A 14,562-nucleotide genomic window follows, 5' to 3' on the forward strand; every position below is an offset into this window, starting at 1 on the left:
AAGAAAGCAACACCAGAAAATGAGATAGAAGCGTTAGCATTATAATCAGGAAAACTGAAACAATATTCCTCATGTCTGAATGTACCCTAGGCCTTAAGGTACACGTCAGGTGTGGAAGGAGCTATGGTCCCCAGACAGAGACTCAAGCATATTTTTAAAAATATGCAAATTCTCAAACAGCATTTTTTTTAAAAAAGGAAAACATCTTAATGCAAACCTACCTAGTCCACACTTTCCGAAGCAATAAGTGAACAGAGACATGGCTGTCCTTTGAAATTCTCACATCTCTGGGTTCCACAATGGAGTTTTCAAACCAACACAGGTATACATAATGGCATAGAATCATAGAATTGTAGGACTGCCATCTCTAGTCTGACCCACTGCAATGCAGAGATCCCAGCTGAAGAATCCCTGGCATACAGCCATCCAACCTCTGTTGGAGAGAGAGAGAGAGTCCACCACCTTCTGAGGTAGTCCTTTCTGCTGTCAAACAGCTCTTACCCTTGGAAAGTTGTTCCTAATGTTTGGTGGGAATCTCCTTTCTTGTCATCTGAATCCATTGGTTCTGGTGCTACCCTCTGGAGCAGCGGAAAACAAGCTTGCTCCATCTTCCATGTGAGAGCTGCTGAGATATTTGAAAGTGGCTATTGCATCACCTCTGTCTTCTCATCTCCTGTTGGCTAAACATACCCAACTCCCTCAACACGTTCCACCTTGTCAATATCCTTCTTAAACTATGGCGTCCAGAACTGCACACAGTACCCCAGGTGGGGTCTGACCCAAGGTATACAGTAGTGGAACACATGCAAATGTCAGTGAAAAGCAACATGCACAAATACCATAGGGGAAATTGCTTGCCCAAAGGTGTATACTGTGAGGAACGATGCAAAGGTTGATGAATTTCCATAAGGACTTTAAAAAAAACAAAACCAACGGATGTGGAAATATAAGGAGCTAAAAGTTGGGCAACTGATTGTGCTGGAAAATGAAACTGGACTGAAAACTGGTTGGGCAGGAAAAAACTGAGACAAACTGAACCTGACAGATTTGTGCATCCTTTGCACTAAGGAAGCCTAGATGTTCCTACAGCAGGGAGATGGATACCTGCCACCAATTACTCTTTTTCATGTTGAAGCAAGGCACCTTGTAGCTTTTTTGATGGAAAAGCTGAGCGAGTGATACAAATCCTGTAGGTCAAACAAAAAACATAAATAACATCAGCGCCCAGGCAGATAGATTCCTTCTCCAGCGAAGGCTGGCTGACTGCGGCGGTTTTAATGAGCGCGGAGACCAGCGCTTTGTGGAGACAGCAAGGTGAACAACAGCTTGCCCTGCCTCCTACACCTTTCTCGCTTCTAGACCATTAGTGCCAGGCCTGTAAGCAAGTTGTGGGAGGGTGTCAGGGAATAACAGGGGGGTGGGTGAGCAGTGAAAGCTGTTTGCATCTGGGCAGTGAGTGCTTTTTCTATTCTTTTCTTGAATGATGAGGTCTCAGCTCATCAAACTCAAAGAAATCCCTACAGTTACAATTCGCTTTGCCTTGATCTCCCCAGCAAGGCGAGCACTTTTGCAGTAAGCTGCTAGTGTTTTATCCTTGTTCTTCTTTAACCAGTTGGTGGATCAGAGGGCCGAGAGGTACTGCAAGTGTTCAGTGATCTCATAGTTCAAAGCTGCACAGATGGGCTTCAAAGGGTGTACGTGGGGAGGGTGTGCATGGGGGAGGGATTCTTGAGGAATCGAACCTTTTACGGATGTCAATACACACCAAACCATCATGAAATTCCTGGACTGATGGAGAGAGAGCTGTCTGTCAGATTTTTATTTTGTTTTGTGCTACCCTGAACGTCACAGCGCTTGGCTTACATATATGCATTTCTTCCTATATATATAGAAAGGCAAGGTGTCGTCATGCTCTGCAGTTCACCTGGCTGCTCATTGCTGGCCATGGCAATTGCAGCAGGAGGTACAGCAGACAGGAAAGAGAGGTAGAGTGGTGAGGCGATTCACATAACAGTTTACCAGGCCATTCTATGAAGTGCTTTCAAGTGCATCTGAGGGATTATGCGGTGGGTGGGTAGGAATACCCCCTTAGAGAAGGCAAGAGGAGTGGTGTCTTCTTTTCAAAGAAATCCAAAAGGTCAAGAAGTGTAAGAGTTGGCATGTCCCAGTATTATGGAGAAACACGAAGGAGTGCAGAATCCAGTCAAACCATGAAGGATGCATTTGGTGGGAATCTGACTCAGGGCTGTCTTTAGCAGATGCAGCGCCGGGGTGCAAATATCCACCCAGTGCCCCCTAATTACAACGGATAGTGGGGGGGGGGGAAGCTGCGCACTGCCAGCCATGCCCCCCCCCGCAACTCTCAGCCAGGCTGCTGCGGGAGAGAAATCCCCGTGGAGGCTTGGGAAAGAAGCTGCACGCCTGCCAGCCATATGGCTGATAGGGTGCAGCTTGCATCCTAGCCTCTGCAGGGATCGCTCTCCTCCCGCAGAGGCTTGGGAGGCAAGCTGCAGGCCTGCCAGCTATATGGTTGATGGGGCGCAGCTGGCGGGTGTGCAGGTAAAGGGGAGGCCTCCAGCAAAGCCGCACAGCTCCCCTATCCGCTGGGGCGCCCCTGAGAGGTCGGAGCCCTGGCACAACGCACCACTAAACCCTATGGGAAAGACGGCTCTGATCTGACTCACTCCTCCTTTCAACCACTGTGGATGAATACATCCCAAAGGGGTCACTATGTTAGGCCCCATCTTCACTATGCATTTAAAGCACTATCGTACCCCTTTAAACAGTAATGGTTTCCTCCCAAGAATCATGGGAATTGTAGTTTGTTACGGGTGATGAGCATTTCAGGGGGAGCCCTATTCTCCCTCCCAGAGCTACAATTCGAAGAGTGGTTTAACCACCAGTCCCTCCTCCCAGGAACTCTGTGAACTGTAGTACTGTGGGAGAAAGAGAGGCCACCTAACAACTCTCAGCACCTTTAACAGTTCCCAGGATTCCTTGGGGGAAGCCATGACTGTTTAAAGTGGTATGATCCTGCTAAATGTGTATATTGCAAATGGGCCTTTAGTTTGTTCCAGCAAAAGCAAAAGGAGCTGATATACGACCTGCATTTTGATCATGTCACAAAATAAGACCCTTCTGGGCCACAGGACACAGAGAAATAGTGTGTATGGCAGGATATATGCTACCAGGAAATCCATTAATTGTCCTACTGGAGTATGTAAAAGAAGATGTTCTGTTAGAAGACGTGGAGATGGTAAAACACTTTCTGACAGCATCCCGGAAGGCAATTATGCCTTAAGTGCAGCGATAAAGCCTGGGCCAGATTATGAAAATAGGGACAGTGTCCGAATGATAAAATTAAGTAAGAGGGTGAGGGAATGGAGAGATATTGATGATCAGGGTACTGAAAAATGGGCCTCATTTGCTATGTGTGGGTGTCATAAAACTCAGGAAAAATGCTGAACTGAACATTTTATTGGGTGCATTGTAAAACATGAGGTTTCCATTGCCATAAAAATATGAGAGGTGCTTGTAAGGGTGTTTGCAAATTGCCTTGTAAAAGGATATCCTGCTTTTTCTTGTGTTTGTTACACTATTGGTTGCTTAATTTTACCATATTATTTGCTACCTCTTGGTAAAACAGCAACAGTGGAATCCCTGCCACAGATAGCTCTCCCCTTATGCAAAAGAGCAAGTTAGTGTAAGGGAGGATGGATGGAGACAAAACCAGAACGAGTTGGCTCTGCCTGTCATTAGCTCTGGCGCCACCTACTGTTGGGCTCCATGCCTTCCACCCTCCTAGAGCCAGAGAGTGCCTGCCACCACTGGGTAACCTTATCTTCCATGAAGCTTTGTAACAAAGGCCACTTTCACACCATATGTTTAAAGCACTACAATGCCATTTTAAACCAACATAGCTTCCCCCAAAGAATTCAGGGAGATGATAGTCTGCAACAGGTACTGAGAGTTGCCTTAGGCATCTAGTCCCATTGCAAGCAGCCAATTCCATAGTTCCCTGGGAAGAGGGTTTGATCGTGAAACCACTCTGGGAATTATAGTTCTGAGAGGGGAATCGGGAATCGCCTAACAGCTCTCAGCCTCCTTAACAAACCACAGTTCCCAGCATCCTTTGGGAGAGGAAGCCATTACTGTTTAAAGTCGTATCACAAAACTTTACATGTATGGTGTGAATGTGGCCAAAAGTCAATAAAGAGGAAAAATAAAATACAGTCAACTCAAGCTGGTGTGAGAGAGAGGTTCAGATTGCTCTTGACAGAACTCTGATCTGTAGAGGGCTTTCCACTCCTCCTCCTGCTGCTGTCACTCAATTCATTTCAACTCTGCCCTGTCTTTTCCCACGACACCCTTTCAATGCCTTTTCTCTTTCTCGGCTTCTTTTGCAGGGAATGGGCTATCTCCACGCCAAAGGCATCCTCCACAAGGACCTCAAGTCTAAAAACGTTTTCTATGACAACGGGAAGGTGGTGATCACAGACTTCGGCCTCTTCAGCATCTCAGGGGTTCTGCAAGCAGGCAGGTAGGTGACTGGCTCTGTGGACCCATTGCTCTGCCTCTTTAATGTTCTCTTTTATTCATAATGAACTGTTCGTTTTCACGACAGAACTAGGCAGGGCGCAGGAATTGTGAGAACACGCAACAACAACTGATAAGCAGCATCAGGCAGTGAGGTGGCAGAGCCAAAAGGGGGAGGGCTTCTCTGGACCTAAGGAGCCTCCCAAGCCACACCTTTCTCCAGGCGACATCTCTCACCGATCCAGGTTCACAGTCTCCTTGAGCTTGTTTGTCTGCCTGGGATTGTGCTTTTCACCTCTGTTAGTGCTTCTGCCTGAACAGAAGATGGAGAGGGGCATGTGAGCCCTTGCAGGAATTAGCCAAGTGTACAAAGTCAAAATTTGCATTCAGTGCTCCACCCACTTTTTCTTCTGGCCCTGCCCACTGATGGCAAGTGGCCCCCACGAGATTGACCCAAAGGGAATGCTGCCCTCAGGCAGAATAAGTCTCCGCTCTCCTCTTCTAAATGCTCATCCCTCCCCAGAAACTCCTGCAATCTGTTCTGAGATTTCCAGGTGAAGCTTCGCCTGCTGGCGACTCCTGATTTAGATGCAACTTACTGAGCTCTCAGCTATTGTGAAGTTTTTCCTTGCTGTTAATTTTTGCTCTATTGCAAAGCCGCCTGTGAGATAAATTGCATATTTTAATCTGTCTGTAATTATGGGGTGTCAGACGTGCCGGATTAGAGGAGGAGATAATGGGTTGCCCATGTCTCTCCCTCCTTCTGCAGCGGTGTAACGGTGTATTCGTTGTCAGATTGAAGTGGTAAACTGTGCTGTGGGTGGGTTTAACTTACGTATTCCCCTCAAGATGCTTGTCTATTTATACTCTCCCCCCTTTCCCCCCATCACGTTCTCTCGGTCTATTTCTTGGACTTTGCCTTTTTTTATTCTGCCAATTTGATATCAGGGGAAATTGAAGGTTTTCCTGCGACCCACCTGCACTATGCGTTTAAGTTGCATTCTGCCACTTTAAATAGTCAGGGCTTCCCCCAAAGAAGCACGGGAAGTTTAGTTTGTTAAGAGTGATGAGAGTTTTTAGGTGGCCTCTATTCCCCTCCCAGAGCAATAATTCACAGAGTGATTTAACCAACAATCCCTCTTCTCAGGGAACTCTGGAAATTATAGCTCTGGGAGGGGAATAGAGGTTTCCTAACAGCTCTCACTACTCTTAACCATTCTCAGAGTTCTTTTTTGGGGGGTAATTTTTTATTGCATTTATATCCCACCCCACCCTCCTTTTCTGCCAAATTGGTTTTATTGATTTTACAAACAACACAAATTAAAGCAAATCTAATACAATTTTTCCAAAATTTGGTTGGCTGCACTCCGCTCTCAACACGTCCATAGTTTCCTCTTGTTGCTGCATTGTTTTCCCAGTTATTTACATTCCTTACAATTAGCCTTATATTATAATAGTTTTTTGTTGTTTTCAACTATTTATCCTTAACAGTGCTTTTTTCTGGGGGTACACAGGGGCATGCATACCCCTAAGCATTTTGTGAATCTTTGTACTTTTGTCCATTTACTGTATTTATTTTCCCTGATTTGAACTATAAAATGGTGATTTACTTGAGTCAAAATACCCCTAAACATTATTTTTTAGGAAAAAAAGCCCTGATATTTTTAACCATCAGCTATCCACTTGCCAATCCCTGCAAGTACAATATGTTGACATTTTCAATATCCTGTTCTCAGAGTTCTTGTGGGGAAGCAATCACTGTTTAAAGTACTATAATACTGTTTTGTGTGTGTAATGCAGATGGGAACTCAATCTGCAAAAATGACCAGTGCTGACATATAACCTGAAGTTTGAGCATATCCTTTTGGACCCCTATGAGAGCTGCTATATTCCACTACGTTTCAGGAAGAAGGAATAATATTACATTGTGTGAAAGCTCAGATATGAAGAAATTAACAGGGAAGGGAAATAGAAGAAATTCCAGTGTGAATGCAACCCAGGGTAACTCCCCTGTAGAGATGGGGAGAATTTTGATTCGGTTCACATTAAAAGGTACAGTAAATATACCTTATTCTCAGTTCCCAAAGCAATACACAAACCGAAACACAACCGTCCTTCCTAAATTCATACTTCTCCAAATTTTGCAATGCACATCTCCAGACAAGCAATGTGCATAGAAATGCATGTATTTGTGAAAACAGCACAATGAAATGTACCGTAATTGCATACCATGGTGTGTTTGTGTGTGTTGCATATTAGGATAAATTCACACTAAGCTGCTGATGAGGACTCTTTTCTATATTTTTTAAAAATGCAAATGGATGTGGAAATCAGGCTTTTTAGTTTAGAGGAAAACTGAGCAAGAGGTGACATGATACATGTTGATAAAATTAGGCATGGCATGGAGAACAGAGTGAATAGAGAAAAGTTTTTCTCCCTGGAACTTGGGACCATCCAATGAAGCTGAATGTTGGAAGATACAGGACGGATGAAAGAAAGCACTTCTTCATGCAGCATGCAGATAACCTGTGGAACTCCCTTCCACAGGAGGCGGTGATGGCTATGCTCTGCCTCCACCATTGGAGGCTGCAATGCTTCTGAAAACCAGTTGCTGAAAACCTCAGGAGGGGGGAGGGCCTTTGTGCTCAGGCTCTGCTTGTGGGTTTCCCTTTGGGACACCTGACCGGCCCCTGTGAGAACAGGATTCTGGATTAGATGGGCCATTGGCCTGATCCAGCAGGCTCTTCTTCTATATAAATGTGTAATACAGTGGTACCTTGGTTCTCAAATGCCTTGGTTCTCAAACAACTTGGAACCCAAACACTGCAAACCCGAAAGTAAGTGTTCCGGTTTGCGAACTTTTTTCCAAAGCCGAACATGCTCCTTTTTGAGTGCCACACTTCCGTTTTGAGTATTACACTGAGATCTGTCTGTCTTTGCTATTTATTTCACGTTTTTGTTTTTGCGGCTCTTTTGTTTTTGTTGTGGTGACTGTGTGGAACCCAGTTCAGCTACTGATTGATTGATTGTGTAACTGCGGTACATTGTTTATTGCTTTCATTTTATGGATCATTGGTCTTGTTAGATAGTAAAATTCATGTTAAATTGCTGCTTTAGGGGTTGTTTTTAAAAGTCTGGAATGGATTAATCCATTTTGCATTACTTTCTATGGGAAAGCATGCCTTGGTTTTGGAACTCTTTGGTTTTGGAATGGACTTCCGGAATGGATTAAGTTTGAGTACCAAGGTACTGCTGTACTGAAAACGAGAAACCAAAAGAAGCCACAGTTGACTGATCAGCCTCCCCCGACTCCCCCCTGCTCTGCACCAACCTAAGCCCTCACCCCAGCTTAGCCTGGATTGTGACTCAGTGAAGGCGGTTCACAAACATAGGCAAACAGATCTGAAAACATCTGTCCCAGGGACAGCTCACTCTACCCCGGTGTGATTCATGCCTAGCAGAGGCTACAGTAGCAGGGAGTCTCGGGTTAGCTGTGGGCTCTCTCTGTTGCTGGAGCCCTTTGTTGGAGTCCTGCTAACGTGCCACTCACAACCACGTCTTCCCATTTATTTGTTGTTACTCTGCGGAGGAAATTGCAGGGTAGCTCTCCCTGAAGATCAAGAAGCGCCAATTAGTTGCAATACGCGAGATCCTTCTTCTGAGGGGCTGGAAGGAGAGCTTGAGAACCTTGGAAGATAAGGAGGCATCTTCTAGGGTTGGTGACAGCTCGTGGCATCGGCAGGCAGCTGCCTGTGTCCTAAGGCAGGGATGGAGAATTGTCTCCATCTTGAGGGACACATTTCCTTCCGTACAAGCTTCTGGAGGCCACTTGCCGGTGGTGGGTGGGGCCAGGAGCAAAAGCAGGTGGGGCAAACATGAGGTTCTTCACACACCTGCCCACGCCCCTCTCTAACCTCCATCCAGGCATTGCCAGAGTTCAAGAAGACTTTCCAGTGAGGCAAAGACCATCAATGAGCATGGCAAGTAGGGCTTGCGAGGGATGTGGCCTGGGCAAAGTCCCAAGGACCAGACAGAGAAGCCTGGAGGGCACAAGTTGACCCCTCGGCGTGAAAGCCTCCAGCCCTGCACATGCATGAACACACATGTGTGGCCCACCATCCCATGACTCTGCAAGGCACCTTTAAAGGTAAAGGGACCCTGACCGTTAGGTCCAGTCGTGGCCGACTCTGGGGTTGCAGCAGTGGCGTAGCGTGGGTTGTCAGTACCCGGGGCAAGGCAAGTAATTTGCGCCCCCAAACCCGTGGATTTGCGCCCCCTAACCCGTGGATTTGCGCCCCCTAACCCTAACCCCCAGATGTTGCGCCCGGTGTGGCCGGCCCCCCCTGCACCCCCACGCTACGCCACTGGGTTGCAGCACTCATCTCGCTTTATTGGCCAAGGGAGCCGGTGTACAGCTTCCGGGTCATGTGGCCAGCATGACTAAGCTTCTGGTGAACCAGAGCAGCACACGGAAACGCCGTTTTGATTTTGTATATTTCAACCTTAAGAGCAGTTTTCCCCTGGCTTTCCAAATGAACTGCTGAAGAGTAAACGAATAAAGCATTTGGAGTGGAGCTTTCAGCCATATATATATAATTGGAGGCAGGGGGATACTCCGAAGCAGTGACTCTTGAAATTAGCATAGGGGTTTTTACGAGTCCCCATTTTCATCTGCGGTTTCGTGGGTGTGGTGGATGGAATGTAAGTTACTGGAACAAATTGTTAAAAAGCGAACAGAGCAATCCTAGCTATAGGAAGCTGGTGTCACTTGCTTCAGTGGCTTCAGGTAAGGTGCTGTAATATACCTCTGTTCCAATCTCCGTTCAGGAGCGGGGCTCCTTCTGGCTGAGCCAACCCGAGCCTGGCAGAGAGAAAACAAATCTTTAAACCAGAGTTTGACTTATATCACCCTTTTTTGTCAGTGTACGTTCTGCTGGGTTTGCCAGGCCATGTGGTCCAGCTGAAAGAGGATTGAAAGAGGTGTACATCTCTCCTCCCCTGTCCCCATCCAGCCATGCCCCTGGAACACCCATTTTTTTTGGGGGGGGGGACTTACACCAGCTTAACTTTTGCCAGCTAAGCCCTGACTGAGCCAGCCTAGTACTGGCTGGGCAAGGTATTTAATATTTACTTAAGAATACGGAGAAACTAACCAAGGAAATGCTGGGTTGAGGGAGCTACATCGGGGTAGAATCATAGAATCATAGAGTTGGAAGAGACCACAAGGGCCAAGCAGGAAACACCATCAGAGCACTCCTGACATATGGTTGTCAAGCCTCTGCTTAAAGACCTCCAAAGAAGGAGACTCCACCACACTCCTTGGCAGCAAATTCCACTGTCGAACAGCTCTTACTGTCAGGAAGTTCTTCCTAATGTTTAGGTGGAATCTTCTTTGATGATGAAACTCCCTTCGAGGATGAGGGAGTTATGCTGGCGTAGCCCTGGCTCAGTTAAGACCACCTGAGACCCACCTCCTCCATGCTCATCCTGGTGGACCTTTGGATTGCCCTGTAAGCCAACAATCAGAACTCATTTGAGGTGCTGGAATTCTTGGCTGGATAACTCCATAACAAGCACAGGAGCCAACTCCCAGGGGCCAAGGTCCATTCACCCCTCTGATAAAATATTAGAGGAGGCCGTGGCCCTCCAATGTTAATGGGCATTGCCATTCTAATTGTGTGTTTGCACCACGTCATGTGATTGATTATGTGGGGCGGGGCTTACCTGCCCCCCACCCAATATTTTATTCAGGTTGGCACCCCAGATTACAGGCATTTTTGTGGTTTTTCTGCTTTGCTGAGAAACACCATTTCTCCACGTTGTTGGCATAAGACAGGTGTCAGGATTCAAACTCGCAGCAGATCCCAAACTGGTGACCTGAGTGGTATGAGGAGGGACTCCAGCTCTTTACCTAGCTTTGGGCAAAGAACAAAACTCCAAAGGAGGTCAACCACTACTGCCAAGGAGGCATCCTTCTACTGAGGAGCCAGAGAAGGTCGACTCCTGACCCCTACAGAACCTTTGACCCTTTGGGTGTTGTTGGACTCCAGTTCCCATCTGCTGCAGCTAGCATGGCTGATGGCCAAGGGTCATTGGAGTTGCAGTTCAGCAACATCTAGAGAGCTGAAGGTTAGGTAGGGTGGAAGACAAGGAGCCCAACAGTAGGGGGAGTCAGAACTAATGACAGGCAGAGCTAACTCGTTTTGTTCCCATCCTCACTACTGAGTTGAGTTCTGTTGTTGTTGTTGCTGTTGTTTAGTCGTGTCCGACTCTTCATGACCCCATGGACCAGAGCACGCCAGACACTCCTGTCTTCCACTGCCTCCTGCAGTTTGGTCAAACTCATGCTGGTAGCTTCGGGAACACTATCCAACCATCTCGTCCTCTGTCGTCCCCTTCTCCTTGTGCACTCCATCTTTCCCAACATCAGGGTCTTTTCCAGGGAGTTGTCTCTTCTCATGAGGTAGCCAAAGTATTGGAGCCTCAGCTTCACGATCTGTCCTTCCAGTGAGCACTCAGGGCTGATTTCCTTCAGAATGGATAGGTTTGATCTTCTTGCAGTCCATGGGACTCTCAAGAGTCTCCTCCAGCACCATAATTCAAAAGCATCAATTCTTCGGCGATCAGCCTTCTTTATGGTCCAGCTCTCACAAGGGTGTAAAACCTGAGACCGAGGAGGAGGTCAAACCTGACAGCTCCAAGGGGCAGGAAGCTGTGGATGGTGCGGTTTTGACTGCAGTAGGATCTGTAGTCAGGGAATGGGAATATGAAGATCAGTGGTGGCTGCTGCTGTCCACTGGGACAGGGAGGGTGTAAGGCAGGAGGCCAGCAGTAGGTGGAACCAGAGACAATGGCAGGTGGAGCCAATTCCAGTTTTGTCCCTTGCTTCCTCACTGGTGAGATCTATAAACATGACACTAAGACTATGGAGGAGGAAGGTGACCAACAGTGGCACCCCCTGGGCTGGTTATAAGAAGATAGGCAAGGGGGCGGGGGCTTACTGAGGGTATATTGCAGTTGGTGGGGCACTGCCCCACCTGCTCTAATGGACCAATGTCCTCTGCATGGGAGGTCTGTCTGGCAACAAGGCAATGAAACCACGATGTGATACTGAGCACGGAGTATAATATGGCTGCAACAGTGAGAGGGGAAAAGTTGGCACCGTCTTACCTTACACGTTCCGGCGCCATCGTTTTCCTTTGTGTCCCGCCGCCCGCCCAAGTTCTTAAAATGTATCCCGTCTCTTTTTAAATTAATTCCTAAGCCTCGGAGGTCTTGAACAAATCCAATTACAGAAGCACTTTCTCATTGGCTCTTTCAGTTTTTTAAACCAGAAAGCGAGCAGGGTGACCCCAAATATATATATATATCCGTCTGTGCTTCGTTGCACCAGTCCGGAACATTGTGTATTAGAGAAGAAGGCAGCTTACTGTTTCTTAAAGGTTTTATTTGGCTTTAAAGCAACGCTTACAAGATTAGCGTTATCTTTTTCTGAGAGACCTGCAGATGCATTCTTCATAATCCTAGGGAAAGTTACTTATCTAGTCATTCATTTGCAGTATTTTGCAGTATTTTTAATACTAAAGTTAATACTAATTTAATACTAATTTAATACCAATTTCATACTAATTTCTGTATTTTTCAGTAGTGATAGTTTTATTTAGTTACTTTAATGATATTAATTTTTAATCAATCAATAAATACATTTAAATACTTAATTTATATAAGGCTTCCTCAAACTCGACCCTCCAGATGTTTTTGGCCTACAATTCCCATCATCCCTGATAACTGGTCCCGCTAGCTAGGGATCATGGGAGTTGTAGGCCAAAAACATCTGGAGGGCCGAGTTTCCACCACGGAAGGAAGCCTGATTTCAATGATAGTTGTGGAGCCCCAGACTTCTCTGCTTAGCCTCTGGAACTTTCTCAGACCACACCCCCTATCCTTAGGCCACACTGCTTGTTGGTGCTGCTTCACAGCCTCCAGGAGTGCTTATTACGTAGCCAGAATATGTACTTATTTATTTTATTCCAGCATACGTAGGATATAAACAGAAACAAGAACAATGAATGTAACATACCCTCCAACACGTCTCCAATGAAAATAGGGATGTCCCGTTCCATAATGATTATTTTACTATTTATACCCCACATATTTTACTGGGTTGCCCCAGCCACTCTGGGTGGCTTCCAATATATATAAAAACGTAATAAAACATTAAAAAAAACCTCCCAATACAGAATTGCCTTCAGATGGCTCTGGGGTCAGATAACTTTATACCCTCCAACATTTCTCCAATGAAAATAGAGACGTCCTAAGGAAAAGCAGGACATTTTGGGATCAAATCAAAAACCGGGATGGCTTCTCTAAATCAGGAATGTCTCTGGAAAACAGGGACACTTGGAGGGTCAGATGTAATAATATAACAATGCCAGACCTGTCAAAAGACGGGGTAAAGAGGTGCATCTTCAGCATTTACCAAAAGCTGTACAATGAAGGTGCCAGACGCACCTTTGGTGTGGGAGTTCCGCTGCTTTGGAGCAAACACAGAAAAGGCCCTGTTCTGGGCCACAACCCCCTCAGCCTCTGTTGGTAGTGGAACAACCGAGAGGAGCCCCCCCCCTGCTGATCTTAGGATCCAGGAACGTTTGTGGACAAGGAGCCAGACTTTTGGGCATGAAAAACTGAGATAAACTGTAATAGATAGAGTCACCAACCTGCTACTTGTAACACCCATCCTTACCTGGAAACAAAGAAATATGACAATCTCCATAGCAATATGCCATTGCATTATGTTATAATCGTAACATAAACTGCTGTGTGAGGTCATTTGGAAAAATGGCATATATACACTGTGAATAATTAAATTCATAAATGGTAAAATGGTAAGATAAATTGAAATGTGTGGAAATGCCAAGACCAGCAACAGGCTCCCTGACTGGATGTTTCTCTCTGTCTCTCTCTGTAGGAGAGAAAACAAACTGCGGATCCAGAATGGCTGGTTATGCCATTTAGCCCCGGAGATCATCCACCAGCTCTCACCTGACACAGAAGAAGACAAGCTTCCTTTCTCCAAGCACTCGGATGTCTTTGCCCTTGGGTAGGTGCCCTAGTTGCATGGGGGTGAGTAGAGGGGTGGCAACGGAATGCAGTGGGTCAATGTGTTTGCTTTCTGGTACCAGGCTCATGCGCCCACCAAAGAGATGAGCAAACTTGGGTCCCATCTGCACTGCACAGTTAAAGCAGTTATCATCCCACTTTGAACAGGCATGGCTTCCTCCAAAGAAACCTGGGAGCTGTAGTTTGCGAAGGGTGCTGAGAGTTGTTAGGAGGTCCCCTTCGCAGAGCTACAATTCTCAGGGTTCCCTGGGAAAGGGGACTGGTTGTTAAACCACTCTGGGAATAATAAAGGGTCTCTTAACAGCTCTCAGCACCCTTAGCTGAGTCTTCTCTTGCCCTTGGAGTGTTCACCAGCCAGTGTGGTGTAGTGGTTAAGAGCGGTGGACTCGTAATCTGGTGAACCGGGTTCGATTCCCCGCTCCTCCACATGCAACTGCTGGGTGACCTTGGGCCAGTCACACTTCTCTGAAGTCTCTCAGCCCCACTCACCTCACAGAGTGTTTGTTGTGGGGAAGGAAGGGAAAGGAGAATGTTAGCCGCTTTGAAACTCCTTCAGGTAATGATAAAGTGGGATATCAAATCCAAACGCTTCTTCTTCCTCTACCTTTGCACTGTCCTAAGATGTTTCTGGCTAGCTGGAATGTGTCCTAGATCTCTGATCTAGATCTTGCTTGCGTGCATGGAGGATAGAGAGAAGTGGGACTAGCCTATGGTATTACACATATGCCTACAAATGCACATATTGGTGAAAATGAAGTATGGAAGTGCATTATAACAGGGAAAATTGCTTGCAAATGATTCCTCAAAACTGCATGTGTTTGTTAGGAGAAATTTGCACGAAAATGCTGGTGAATTTTCACGAGGCACTAAAAACAGATAAAAGTGAATCACAGGTTGCTGAAGAAA

At 46.3% G+C, this 14,562-nt stretch overlaps 1 protein-coding gene across 1 annotated transcript in view; it reads left to right on the forward strand.

The window, feature by feature from the left end:
- The window catches only part of KSR2 (kinase suppressor of ras 2), a gene marked incomplete at its 3' end in the record, with an annotated part of 188,748 nt that overhangs the window by 170,247 nt on the left and 3,939 nt on the right, over positions 1-14,562 (forward strand). The window contains exons 16-17 of the mRNA XM_082202891.1: positions 4,407-4,540; positions 13,505-13,636. Coding sequence (XP_082059017.1) covers positions 4,407-4,540; positions 13,505-13,636 — 266 coding nt within the window. The remainder of the gene's footprint in view (positions 1-4,406; positions 4,541-13,504; positions 13,637-14,562) is intronic.

The sequence above is a fragment of the Podarcis vaucheri genome (genome assembly GCF_965113315.1).
Source record: "Podarcis vaucheri genome assembly, chromosome: 16".
Lineage (NCBI taxonomy): Eukaryota > Metazoa > Chordata > Lepidosauria > Squamata > Lacertidae > Podarcis > Podarcis vaucheri.